A 14788-nucleotide genomic window follows, 5' to 3' on the forward strand; every position below is an offset into this window, starting at 1 on the left:
ACACAGGACATACTTTGAGAAATATATATATATAGATATTAAAAGACCTAAAAGATGCAGCCATGATTTGAACATTTCTTAAACTTTAGACTCAAATCTTACTTGCGTACATTGCAGTACCCTGTAATCACAGTCAATGACCATACAGCTTACTTTTGAATAAGAATGTTTCTATATTGTATGCTGTTATACTAATGATGTCTAAAGCTAAAATAAAAGTAACACCAATATTTTACAGACTTTATTTAGCAATAATCTTATCTTGTTTAGATCTATGTTATAAAAATTAGCTTTGCTTCCTTCGATCTGTCCTTTACTAGATCATAGGCGCATTTCTATTGCTGCCTGTGCAGTACTTTATGAATATGTGTAGGAATTTAGGAAAGTGAGCTTGTTAAATTTGTGCAGTTTTTATATTTATATTGCAGCTAAAAATGAACTACATGTAGTTTTGTCTATCTATAAACATTCCATAAACTAGAATGCTTTTGCAACATTCTAAAACTTTCATAAACAAAAGCTTAAAAATCAGGCAGAGATAAACTGTGGTCTTAGAAATACTACAATAATGCTAGTCTACATTATTGCTTGCAATGATAGACAGTAGCGTAAAATAGCAAGATACAACCAAATAATTTAACTAAACTAATTCAAATAATTGGACCAGTTGTAAGAATTGCTTTTGTAACAATTATTAGGGATTGTAAACAAAGTTCTACAGAAGGGTAGCTGATCATTTCTTAAGTTACACAAATGGCTAGTAGCTATAATGCAATAGAAACTATAATTTATTTGTCATTTATTTGGGCTACTGCATGCAGGCTACTATAAATGACATCATGAGAAGATTACTCCCGAGTAAAGCAAACTTGTCTATACTTTAGAAGTTGTCTCTGTTCTCAATTCAGGTACATTGCAGCTTCTACAACAAAGAATAGAGGAAAGCTTTTACACAGCACATAAGCATTGACAGTATCTGAGACTTACTCAAGGCAGCTCATGCCATAGACCTAGATATTACTTTGAAACTGTTTATGTCACATACACTTGTTTGTGTGCCAATTGTGAGGAATTACACAGTCTATCCTGGGATAGACTCCTAATTCTTTATGGTACCAGGCATACATGTATGTTTGAATAAATTTCACCATTTCACAGAGTTTAATTGTACTCTAGCTGGTCATGGTTAGATGGCAACAGACACTGGTTTAAGACATACAATGGCAGATTCATGACATTGCAAAAACTGAAATTACTAAAAAATTACAAATGTCCCGTCATTTACGCATGTTGCACTTCATAGCTCTGGAACTACTATTTTGAAAGCAGTAAATTTTATATTATCTAAAAGCCAAGAAAGTACTGCATTAATTAAATCAAAAAACTTTATAATGGGAGCAAATTTGCATGTGTAGTTGGCATCAAATAACTCTAAATGTCAAATTATTGTTTATGGACACGCTCATATATCAATATTGTAATTACAAAACTGAATTATAACAATAATTTTTAATATGATAGTAACACTATTATTCTAATTTGCTGTTTTTTTAGGTTTTTTGTTGTTGATGTTCAGTTGGATCTTGTATACAAGTAAGAGATGATGTGCTGTCAAGAAGAGCAGTTTGTCGTATAGAACTCAGCAGATGACCTATTTATTACCTGTCAAAATTAACACAACTTTCAGAAGATCATTGAAACTGAAGGTGCTGTAAACAGCCCTATAAGTGTGCAAGCTATAGAGGAGAGCAAGCTCAGAAAGATCAGGATATTTGTGTAGTAAGTGATCAATGGCATAAAAATCCCGAACCTAAATAGCCAGTAGTTGTGTTCTCTTTGTTTTTACAAGAGCAGCTAATTCCTGTGAAAGCATTATTTGCCTGTAAACGATATGCACTGTTCAAATAATTATCTGATAGATCTTCTTGCGTAAAAAAATCTGACTCTGAAAACTTTCATTCGTCAGACGAGAAAGAAAGTTATAACTTTCAGAAGGAGTTTTGTGGCTCATGTATTTTTGATAAAGAATTGCCAAAAGTGAAGTCAAATAGTACATTTTTGAAATAACTCAAATTTCTTTTATTATAATTATTGAGTTATGTTTAGAATTTTTTTAAAATCTTTATGAAGAATATTTACAATTAATGAGCTTTTCCACCATTAAGTAGAGCTTAGCTGCATCATTGATAATAAGTGTGCCATGATAAAACTTTGATAGCCTACATTATAATTTTTTCAATTTTGTCTACAGTTGTTTGAAGCTTTCTTGAAAATGCATTTTGACAAACTAGTAAGAGTTGATTTATTTTATTTTAAAATGCTAGCTTCTCTGTTTACTATCATGCCTATTTTAACCTGCTATCTATATACTTTTATAAAGAATATTTAAAATTAATGAGCTTTTCTACCATAAAGTAGAGCTTAGCTGCATCTTTGATAATAATTTGCCATGATGGCACTTTGATATCATGAATTATAATTTTTTTCAATAGTGCTTGAATGAATATTACATAACAATGCATTTGATTAGCTAGTAAGTGTTGAGTAACTCAGTTTAAAAGTTTTAGCTTATCTATCTAGCAGTAGGCTCATTTTTAACCTGCTAGCACATGCATTGTAGCATAGCGTAGTGTAGCAGAACTCTTTCTGTGTGAGTGGCAGTTCTTACCTTCCAAATAGACCATTTCTAAGCTTGAGACTCTGATAAGTAAAGCTTTGTGCTGGCTGCGCTCTACAGAGATTCTGACCATTAACATAGAAGTTATCCCAGCGCCGTAGGAAGGGTAGATAACTTCCATGTTTGATAATTATTATAGTTGGGTGCTAGTTTACCTTTGGATTTGCCTCCGTTGGTAAGTCCTTAATGCCAAGTGCATAAAAGTTGGCTAGAAGCAATTTTTTACTATTTTTTATGCGATAATTAAAAAATTAAAATGTAGGCTTTTTATAGTTTTAATAAAACTTAAATTCTGCAGTTTTTATTGTTATTATTTAAACAGAATAGATAAAACAGCAAAAACAGTTTAAAAAAAACAATAACAAATTGTCATGACCTTCGAAGCTTAGTAACAGCAATATAATATTACTCATTACTCAACGAAGGCTGAGCTAAATAGCCTTAAATTCATAATCTATGTAAACCTAAACATATCAGGTTTGGTAACCATAAGCCCTTAGACATGTTGGTTGTTATAAAAATACTAACTAATATTTGTGTTTGTTTCTGTCCAGGAATTATTGCTTGTGCTTAACAATACCAAAATATTATCAACTACTAATGTGCTGCAAGAGATCAATTGGTGTGGCGATAAAGTACTTAGAATAACTCACAGCACAATTATTCAAGTTTCTGAATACAGTTGAGTGGCACAGTTATTAGAATGTTGGTTTACCAATCTGAATTTCATGGTTGGGTGTTCCATTAAACATGTAGCTTTATTTTCACCTCTAAACCTGGCTTTCGAACAGACAGACAAATAGACAGATACAGCTATTATTATAGTAAAGGTTTCATTAAGAAAATGTAAAAAAATTGTTAGCTTAATGATTACGTTAAAAATATAAAGACTCTGCTGGTGCCTGGCTTTCTCCTAAAGCTAAAAAGTGTGATTTTGGCAAGTTTTTTACCTATTCTTACAATTATCTCAAAATATTTGGCAGACTGAAAATTGAAACTTGTGAAGCAGCTTGTCATCTTTCGGATACTTTCATGTTTAAGTTGGCTCATTCAACTATAGTAGTGTTAGTTCTCAGTTCATAAAATTGTTTTACGACCTCATTTCATGTACTTTTACTGCTACTTTTAAAAATTTTCTAAAATTTAAATTTCTTAAAAATTTGTGGCAAGTTTCCAAGCATGTTTTGAATTTAATGTGTTTACATATTGTACAGGGAAAAACATTGATTTGAAGGATTAGCTCATTATATTTCAGCACCTTTACATAAGAGAATGATATATAGTTATAATATGGAAGATAATAAAGCCGCAAATGCACAAAATCATTAAAAGCGTAAGAGTTTCCATTCAGAAAGTAGTTGGGGTCTCAGTCATACTTCGCATCAGCCATTAGTACAGTCCATAGCCTACAGAAGAACACAACTCCATGAAACTCTATCCTTACTCTTAAAATTGCAGCAGTATTTTAAGTTTTTATCAAACTTTGTGACAATTTATAAAACCGAAGATATCTGATAAATGTGCAGCACAAGCTCAGTAACATCGCGAATATAAGAAATGTGCGTACTAGGGCTTCATAATTTAAGCCTGGTTATAATATTTCTCAAGAGAATTATTATAACATTGGATATATTATGTTATATGCTTACAAGTTTATTAAGAAGCAAAAATACAGCTGCAATACAACAGATTTTTGTAGTCATTATATAATGCTTGCTATATTAAGTTCTAGTAAAAGATATACTTACAGTATGAGACGCTACGGCAGCTCTCCTTGTCTTTAGAGCTGCCTTGGCAGTTTTTGCCACCATTTTGTGGTTTTGGGTTAGTGCAGCTCCTGGTTCTTGTTCTAAAACCTTTACTGCAGTTTCCGATGCAAGAACTCCAGTTAGACCAGCTGGTCCATTCTCCGTTAACTGTGAAACAAAACAACTAGGCTTAACTTTTGTTTCTTGTTCTGCGCTAAGCTGGTTTTAAGCTGAAAGAAGCAGACTTCACATAATTACCACTTTATAACAACACTGACACATATTTACAGAGTTAAAACATACGTAACACATATACTACACAAATGTGTTTTAAGTCAGTTTATATAAAGTTGTATACTGTATATCTATTTGCATATTCATAGAAAATACTATTTTAACTAGTAAGAATAATTAAGGTGAATTGTAATATTTTAAATGAACTCTCATGCAGTCTGTGTATTAAGATAAGCTGATGGAAGAAACAGTTACCCTAATCTGTTAGTCTTTTTTTGGCACTACAGCCAGTTTCATGGCCTGACAATAAACTAAAATCGACTGAAAGCCCAACTATAGTATAAAAAAGGTAGCAATGAATAAAAATAACTGTTGCCTCAACCACCGTATATCTTTATATCTATTATATAATATATATCATATATAAATGTTAAATAGGGAATATATTGTATAGACCTACACATACATGAATAATGGCAAAAATGCTGAGTTCAGTACTTTGCTCAACATGGTAACAAGGCAATGACTTGCTTTTGCTAGTCTAAGGGCTTACAACTTTAAGACACCTATCTATATAATCACTTATTAAAAGCGCATTTAGGCAGTCACTTATGTCTGAGAGGAGTAACAATAAAAACAGCATAAACTACTAACTTTGACAGCCTTGAGTGTTGCATCGATCACTCTGAGTACTGGCACCTGAGCAGAACTGTCCGCCATTGGCTGGTCGAGGGTTGGTGCAAGTTCTGGTACGGGTTCTTACTCCACCACCACAGGACTTTGAGCAGGAACTGTATGGAGACCAGCTGCTCCATCCTCCATTCACTGCAGTTGACAGACACAAGCGTTCTTTAGTCATTAACTATAGGTTTATACAAAATAAATTCTATACGCTATTTAAAAAGTGATGGCTTTTGAACCATTTATTATGATGAAATGTTTACCTGGGCAGTCCTTGTTATTGCACGATATTACATCTCTTGCGGGTCCTACACAGCTTCTTCCTCCATTGGATGGTGCTGGGTTGTTACACCGTCTTTTTCTATTTTGAACTCCACCTCCACAGCTTCTTGAGCAAGTGGTGTTTGGGCTCCACTCTCCCCACATACCATCAACTAACACAGAGTTTGAACAAGTTTAGCTTAACTTGATTTTGCAGCAGGTGAATCGGGCGAGTTTATTAATTTTACGTAAGAAAAAGTGTGCTACCAAATCTTTGAGAAACCAACCTTGGCAAGGTCGAACATTGCATGTTCTTGTTTGGGTTGCTGATCCTTGGCATAAGCCTATTGGGTTTGGCAAATAGTCAGGATTTACACCCCTGAAGGTAAATCCGCAAGTTCTTATTCTTGTCTGGCTTCCACTTCCACATGTTCTGGTACAGCTAGACCACTCTCCCCACTGGCTCCATTTTGTGCCTGAAAAACAATAAATTAAACAAATTGAAACTATTTCAAATGTCGTTTCTTTTAGCAACAAAACAGCATGCTAGTAAATGGTCATGTTGAACATTCGTCTAATAAAATATTGATACCCTATTAATCTTTCAGTTATTTTGGTAAACAAATTTTGAAGCTTTTGTCAATGAGTTTCTTTTTATCATTCTTAGACAGATGTTCAAATGAGACTTACCAAAACTTGCACCTTTTCCATTGCTTCCACCCTTAGATCCCTCAAAGGGTCCACCATTGAATCCACCCTTGTCACCACCATAGCTACTATACCCATCTCCTTTGTTTCCACCACCATAATCACCACAGAGGGCTACACCTGCAAGGAAAAACCAGCGTTTTTTGGCATACAAAAGATGAGCCCGTTTCACATCAACAAAGTTTCCCGGACTGAAAGGTGAAAATGTTTGATAAAAGGTATTGTGACTTACTAACCGATAACAGCAGCTAAAGCTAGAATAGTGAGTGTCTTGGTCATCTTCCTGAAATAGCGGCAAGCAGTGTGAGCTAAGTATTAGACAACCTGCCATTAGCTTTAGGTTTTTTTAAGATAGCCTTGTAAGTTCACCAGGTTTTGACATTATAAACTTACTATGTGTTAAAGATAATATGGTAAAAATGATATAAAAATGCCTAAGATAGCTGGGACATGTGCACAGAATGGGTCATGAGCTAAAAAATTTATTACATTCACAACTCTAGCAAGGAAAGAGGAATCAGTGCAGACCTAGTCTAACATACAAAGATGTAATTAAGTGTAACATGAAGTTAAGGAAACGAAACTCCCACTAATGGCAAGAGAAAATAGTAAACAGAGCTACATGGAGGTTGGTGATAAGGTCTAAATTATAAGACAATCATTGACAAAACGACTGTCTGTGAAAGAAAGAAATAATAAAACCAGTTAGTTATCTTAACTTTGATCTATTTAAATAGCAATAAATAAGAACAAATAACTCTTATTGAAAAGAAAAAGAGAAGTTTTTAAAATTAGCCCCAGAGCATCAACTAAAAAGATATGCCCTTCAAAGGCTACACTAAAAAGACAAAAAGACTGCAAGTGGCTACAGCTTACCTTGTATGTGTCTGCAAATTGAAGCTCTGCTGGAGCTCTGGTTGTCAGCCTTTCTTATATAGTTTTACTGTCATGTTGAGACAGTCACTTAGCAGATTAGGTGATGTTTATTTGATTGTTTCCTATTACATCAGTGCTAAACAGTGCCTGATAGCAGATGGCAGCGGTGGCACACTTCTGCAATGTTTATGAGCATTTAATTGGATGAACAGGAATCACTTTTTTCTCCTCTATTTTAAAACACCTATTTACATGAATACCATGAGGTGCTTGTACCGCTAACGCGAATACGGATCAGATGCACAGTCACAAATTTGACAGTAAAAAGATGTAGGCTGTACAAATGATCCATTGGTTCTCTAGTTAGAATGATTAATTGGAAACTAAATTGAAAGTTTAATAAATCGGTAAAATTGTTGTTCCGTCTAACCATTAGCCAAAACATGACAAAACATGCCTTGTCTGCCACACCAGGCATGTTTTGTCATAACACGCCTGATGTGGAGGACAAGGTAAATGCCATAATGCTAAAGGTTTGTTTAGCTAAACGAATGGTCTGAATATACAAAAAAATACACTTACAGACTTGCATTGGTATAGCTATGAGTTGCTAGCTAATTTTAATTCAAGGACCAAAACAACTGGCTTTGTCAAGCATTTTCTTTATCACAACTTTTTCAAAGATATTTTTAAAGATAGTGCATTGTAATACATCTGCTATCATATTTTTCAAGTTGAGAATTTTTTGTTACCGCAAGCTTTAATTCACTATCCTGACTCCTCAGCAATACTATTAGATTACCAACTTTTAAAACACTTTTGTTCAACTCACTCAATGATTCCTGATTTCTTCATGTTCACTTTTTTCTTTTGGCGTGTAACGAATTAATTAATTGATTATTTAGTAGTAGATGACAAGTATTTTGCATATGGAATTTTACCTTTGCCATTTCTGTTTGTTTTTGTGGTAAAGCACTTGCTGTTTTGGCTTTTTTTTGCCAGGTAAAAATAAAGAACTCTAGCTTTTTTCTCTATGAAGTGTTTAAACATGATCGATTAAAACTAATAAGCTTTAAGAGTCATGAAATATTTGTCACTATAATACTATTAATTGACTTGTGTGTGTTTTGATAAATACTAGGATAGCCCTAACTTACGTACTTGAGAAAAAGCTTTCAATATATAACAGAGTTGTATGAGCGTAGTTATGATGAGCTGAAATAACCACAATCAGAAGGTATGCTGGGCTATCTATAAAATTTGTGAAGGGTAATGTGAGTACTTTTCTATTTTTTTCTTTGTTTTTTTAATCCCCATTCTTTGTCAGTCTTCAGTATATTATATTCCCACCTCTTCTTTAATCTTCTCCAATCTACCTCCTTCAACTTCCTTTGCCATTTTCTATATTCTGCCATTATTCCATAAGTTTTTATTTGTCTGCACCATCTCCTTCCATCTTTCCATCACATTCATCTCTCTCTCTGTTACAAACATACAAATTCATACAGGAGTGTTATAAAGCCCATTTATCATTACACTGGTAACTGCAATATGCATAGTATTGGAACATCTCCTGGTTCTTCTAGTCTAACCCTGCCTTCTACTATGCCATCATTTGACCCTCAACTAATAGCATTTGATACAAGTGCCTCTAACTTCACTTAGACCTTATATAATATCTACACTGAAGTTATCAGGTGATGAAGTTTGTTTAGATCTCATTTTTCTAATCAAATTAGCAGAAGTTTGACCTTAAAGATTAACTTCCAGAAAATTTTAGTAGATTATATCAGAAAGTATTGATATTTTTTATTATTAGTGATTGTTTTTTATCTTTGAGGGGATTTGACTGCAAAGAAGCTTCAAGATTAAAATTGATAAAATTTGATCATGGTTGAAGCTCTCAGATCAAGCAACAGTGTGAGAATGTTGTTTATTTTTGCGGTGCCCCAAAGAGAGGTGCGTAACACTGCAACACAAACACAATAGCTGAGATCACCTAAAACAATGATACCAACTAATGTTTTTGCATGTAATTTTTTTAGGTTTAAATCATAATGAAGTGTTATCAATTTTAATCTTAAAGCATCCTGGCAGTCAGATCACTTCAACCATCAAGAATAACCGCAAAAGGTGGTAATATACTAATACTTTCTTATAAAATCTAATAAGATTTGTGTAGGTTCATTTTTAAATGTCAACTAGATAGCTGGCCTGTGCTGAATGTAAACTCACAGTGGTCTCAATTCTTTTTAAGCGCCATAACTCATACAGTAGCTGTTTCCTTGCTGGTGCTTTTACTAACAACAATGAGATATTAGTGAGATAATCTCTTTAATAGGATGTCCTCAATATTATGCCAGCTCTTAGTTTGACATGAGGAGAATGTGCTTTGACATTTTCACATTTTTGGTCAAAAACACAACAGAAGCACGGATGGGTTTCATGCCTAGCATGGTTACACGAGGCAGGCAATTTACTAAATTTACTATAAACTTCATGTTAACAATTACTAACAATTATAGTATACATGTATCAGACTATAAGTTCTTACAATGCCATGTTTATTGAATACAGTCATATGAGCACATTTCTTGCACACTGTTTCTTGCACTTAATCTGCTACACTAAGAATACAACTGGTAGGCACTGCAGACAATGTTTACGCTTTTAAAACAAAGAGTTATTTAATCACAACAGCTGAAACACCAAATGCATTTTAATTTTAGCTTTCCACATTGTTTTTATGAAAAACATACTAATTGATACAAAACAAAATTGTAATTTAGGTTTTTCTTTATCTATTTGTATAAATCTCAGTTTTTGTCATTTGTCTGTTTGTTGGTCTGTTGTTTGTGTGTCCAGTTACAACGATAAAATTTTAGGAACGAAAAATCTCCTTCACTTTGTATTTGAAATTGGATTTTCCAGGTTCCTCAGGCAGATATTCTACTCACTAGACCAAGCTGCTTCATTGCTATACGAAGGGATAATTGTGGCCATGTTCACTACATATGTTAAAACACGAACGCTCGAAGTGCATGCAAAAATACTATTGGTTACTACTAACACTCATGATGATAATAATGATGATAATGATTGCGAAAGAGAGAAAGAGTATGATGTGTAATATCACACATTACAAGCGCTTCACGACTCTTATTATGGTAAAAATTGAAACAAGCTCAAGTTACGAGCTTAAAGATGTGGTTGCGCCAAAAAGGTTGATTTAATAAAATTAAGACCAATAAAAGGCTAAAACAACAGATACAATTTGATGCCATTTTTGTCTTTGTAGACTAACTCTGTCTAGAGATATATGTGTTTGAATGAGGCCATCTTTTAAAAAGCTCAAATTCTAGCGGGTGCTTCATTCATGACGTAACGAGTGCTACATCTGAAAAGAGTCCACGAGCAATAAATATAAGATCGCTTTATTAGCCAATCATCAGCACAGACTTTTTATATACATATATATGTAGGTCATAATAAATGTCATCACTCGTAAAATGCGTTGTCTGTGATCTCAGATTTAGGGATTTTACTCTATTATTAGATCGCATCGACATCAATATTTACTAAATTAATTAGCATTGTTACTTAATGAATTACTCGATTGACACGCTTTATTGACAAACAATAAAATTGTAAAAATGCTTCCAGTGATTACGAAGGTGACTCCAAGTTTTCTGAGCATTAGGCAGTTAAATTTTGGGACAGACAGCTTATAGTTAGCGCTGACAGGCGTCAGCAGCGTTATGCTATAGATGAAGATGAGAATGGAGGTAAATTTATCTTTTACTTTGAGTCTCCTACTTCTCCTACTACTCCTACTTTGAGTCTCTCAACTTAGTCTATGGCAACTACATTACCTCTCACTGTTTATAAACAGATTTTGAATTACCCATGCATTCACCTAGTTTTTTATGAATTTCAAAGCTTTTAATTTATTTGAACTCACAACTTGAATCATGGTAGACTAACCCACAAACAACTGCACCAAATAACCATCCACTGGTATGGCAGACTAGTTGTACATAAATGTATTACACTTGATCATCTGCCACAGCACACTAGAGACCTAAGAAACATGTGTTTAATACAAATGAAACTAAAAGTAACTTTTTAGCTATCAAAACTTTCTCAAAAGCTGCAAAACTGATAAAGGCTCTGATGAATTTAAATTAACCAGATGAGACTCTGTTTTAGGTGTTCATTAAACTTAAAAATATCATATGAATACATCATTGAAGCCTTTTGTTCCAAATTTATCCAACAGAATCTTAAATTACAAAAATTCTACAACAATATGATATCATCTAAGCCGTAATTATTCATTATTTTTAAACATAGCTGTCACTTTGTTATTCACTGTCCTGTTGTCATAGAATGTCAGTGATAGATTGTTTACATCAAGGATGTCCGCTCTCTATTTTTTTATTTATTTTTACTATGCAATAGACTTTCATATGATTAGGTAGTCATTCATCGATTCCCAACAGAATAAGCAGAAGACAAAACATAAAAACAAGATCAGAATTGTGTCATGCAATTATTATTTTTGTCATCAGAATAATTTTGAATAATTTGTTAGTCGTTAAAAATAAAAAGTCTTTAAGGAACAAGTAGGTTCAATAGTTGAAACCCTGAGCACAGAATTTTCTAGAAACAGTCTTAGATATCTGGTTAGCTAATTGTTTGTGGAAAGGACTTCAATTTACTCGTTTTATTTTCGGCATAAAATAGCAAATACAACAGAATTGTGTGAGCAGTCCCTTGAAAATGAACTATTTTGTCTGCTTAGATTACTACAGGTAATCTAAGCAGATATAATATTTTAAAACAAATAATCACAATAAAACAAATACCACAATACTTTAAACATTCAATAAAACTATGCCTATTGTCACTACGCGTCTATTTCATCATCACCATTGTAATGCCGCTACTTTGAGCACTGATATCACAAAATCTAGCCTAAAAATTAGTTTAATTTTTAACCTTAGCTCGAAGGAATGCATATCATTTTCTGATAAACATGAGGAGCCTGTTGGTCACCTGTGATAGTAAAAAAATGCCGCAGAAATCTTTCGCGCCATTTGGCAGGAAGTATAGATCACATGATCAGATTATGACTAGATGATTAGGCCAAGCTGAAATGAAAATGAAAAGTAGCGAGCGTTTATATTTGATAAGGGCTTTCCAGTAGAACTCGAAGTGTTGGTCATAAACTGGTGCTATGAAAAGCTTTATATTAAGCCTTTTATTGGCCATTCAATTCACGTGCCAAAACAATAACCATGTCGAGTTGAGAACGTCATCGAGATAGCGGGATTTCAACCTCCTGCGTTTTCATGATGGCTGCAATTAAGTGTTCATTTTTTAGCTGTTAAAAGCTTTTAATCACATTTCTACATAGTTTGCACCCACAACACAGCAGAGTAAGACATGGTGAATTTTTTGATACCAAATAACTGTAATGTGAATTTTGTTGCAAGTAAACCCTTAGTCTAATTTGACCCTCAACACTAAAAGACTCCTCAGGTCAAGAATATAAATATGTACTCAGTATTTATGCTTTAGTCCCAGACTGTCACTTGACTGTTAAAGTGCAGTTTTTCAGCAACTAGTGTGTGCAGAAGAACTTACTGAATAGTTAAATATTAATACAGTGTTCAATATTTTTCATTTACATATCACTCATGTATGTGGAAATTGAACCTAATTATATTTTGTATTTATTGTTTCCAGTTATTCCTAAAAATCTTGTCGGCAGGAAAAAAATCAGTAAATATTTATGTTTTCATTGTTCTACCATTAAATTTATTTATGTATTTTTTTATGCTATGAGAAAATATTTTTTGTAAAAACAAACAATAGCAGAAAATTTGAAAACTATTGATTGATTTTACAATTATTTCTCACCTGGTTATATCTCTGCATGTTATCAAAAAATTGGCTAAGCTCTGTTTTTAACTTAAATTTTCTAAGGTCTGTTGATAAAATGGCTGACAGCAATAATTTCATTTTTTGTCAGCTTGCAGACACAGCAAAAATCTGCAAATTATCAGCATTTACAGATATGTTTTTTGTAAACGGGAGAACAATTGCATAGTTTCTATTTCAAGCTGTTAGCTCTTTGTGCTTGACAAATATAACGGATCAAGGAAAGATAAAGTGATGGCTTATTTTTTGTAGAAGGCACACAGAGCCTTCTACAATAATGCTCTCCGCCCAGTATGTTCACTAATGACAGGAAAATGAATAAGCAATCAACTGCAGTGTGTCAGTATTATCTGAATAAATAGCCTGACTTATAACATAGAAGAACAACGGAGCCAAACTGTGTAGGAGTAAGTTTAGTTAATATATCAGTATTCTAGGATTTCATCTGCCATAAATACCCGGAATATTCATACTTATGACATTAAGGCGCAGATTATATATTCATCATTGTCACCAGCCTCCTGTCATTAGACTCGTGTCGTTATAGATTGATACTCTCTGATACAATCAAACAGCAATCACTCATATTGAGGAAGTGCAAGCTTTGACAGAACTGTAGGAGCAGATGCTATAAAAAGGAGTTAAACAGCAGAGAGCATGCACAGCCTCTACTTGGACACACCAGAAAACAAGGTGGGTGAGAATTGTTTATAGTGGAGCTAACTACATCCAAGTTTAATACTAAACCTGTAAACTTTATTTCTCTTTGCAATATTTTTGAGTATTAGTTTTTAATTTTATTACAGCTTATATTATAGATTTTTATTATAAACACAAATACTTACGTATTAAGTAGTTTATAGGATTTGTCACAGGCTGTTAACATTATGTAAAAGTACCCATCTTCATTTTATCATGCTGCAAATTAAATGTAGACTAAATTTTATTTATGTTAGAAATTGGACTTGAAAAGAAAAATTGAAACGTGTAATATAGTATTGTAGTACATTATTGAAACCATATTAATAGCATTTTAAAAATGTTCCATGTCTAAAAATGGAGGAGCCAATGAAAAAGCATACAACTGGGTGAGTAATGTAAGTTGCCAAGTGCTTAAGTTCGACCACTTTCTTTGTTTCAGGAAGATGTCAAGCACTCTCGCCATTCTTACTTTAGCAGCCATTATCGGTTAGTAAATCAGAACTTCTTTCAGCGTCAGAAATAATTATCACCAAAAATGTGGCTGCTCCTTAAAGTATTTCAGTATGTATTGGTTTTTAATTACAGGTGTAGCCCTTTGTGGTAACTATGGTGGTGGAGAAAAAGGAGATGGCTATGTAGGGAACGGTGGTGACGAGGCTAGCTACAATCGTGGCAACAATGGTAAACCCTTTCATGGACCAAATGGTAGAAACAGAGGTGAAAACAACGGGGGTCCTTTTGATGGGCCAAATGGTGGCAACAATGGTGGACCCTTTGATGGGCCAAATGGTGGAAACAATGGGGGACCCTTTGATGGACCTAACGGTGGAAACAATGGTAGACCGTTTGATGGGCCAAATGGTGGAAACCATGGAAGAGGTGTTGGCTTTGGTAAGCCATGTTCATATCTTTGTGTGGATGAAGAACAAAAATTCATACATCAAACTTTTAAAAT

The 14788-nt window shown here is 33.6% G+C and overlaps 2 protein-coding genes across 2 annotated transcripts in view; one reads left to right on the forward strand and one right to left on the reverse strand.

The window, feature by feature from the left end:
- LOC137397523 (coadhesin-like) overlaps positions 1–8600 on the reverse strand; it is a 37594-nt gene extending 28994 nt beyond the window's left edge. The window contains exons 1-7 of the mRNA XM_068083814.1: positions 8536–8600; positions 6546–6592; positions 6292–6429; positions 5889–6077; positions 5718–5774; positions 5314–5484; positions 4426–4593 (exon numbers count right to left, since the gene is read on the reverse strand). Coding sequence (XP_067939915.1) covers positions 4426–4593; positions 5314–5484; positions 5718–5774; positions 5889–6077; positions 6292–6429; positions 6546–6592; positions 8536–8600 — 835 coding nt within the window. The remainder of the gene's footprint in view (positions 1–4425; positions 4594–5313; positions 5485–5717; positions 5775–5888; positions 6078–6291; positions 6430–6545; positions 6593–8535) is intronic.
- A 5676-nt stretch (positions 8601–14276) lies between these two features.
- Positions 14277–14788, forward strand: part of LOC137397524 (SCO-spondin-like) — a 47157-nt gene continuing 46645 nt past the window's right edge. The window contains exons 1-2 of the mRNA XM_068083815.1: positions 14277–14319; positions 14419–14724. Coding sequence (XP_067939916.1) covers positions 14277–14319; positions 14419–14724 — 349 coding nt within the window. The remainder of the gene's footprint in view (positions 14320–14418; positions 14725–14788) is intronic.

The sequence above is a fragment of the Watersipora subatra genome, chromosome 5 (genome assembly GCF_963576615.1).
Source record: "Watersipora subatra chromosome 5, tzWatSuba1.1, whole genome shotgun sequence".
In the NCBI taxonomy this organism is placed as follows: domain Eukaryota; kingdom Metazoa; phylum Bryozoa; class Gymnolaemata; order Cheilostomatida; family Watersiporidae; genus Watersipora; species Watersipora subatra.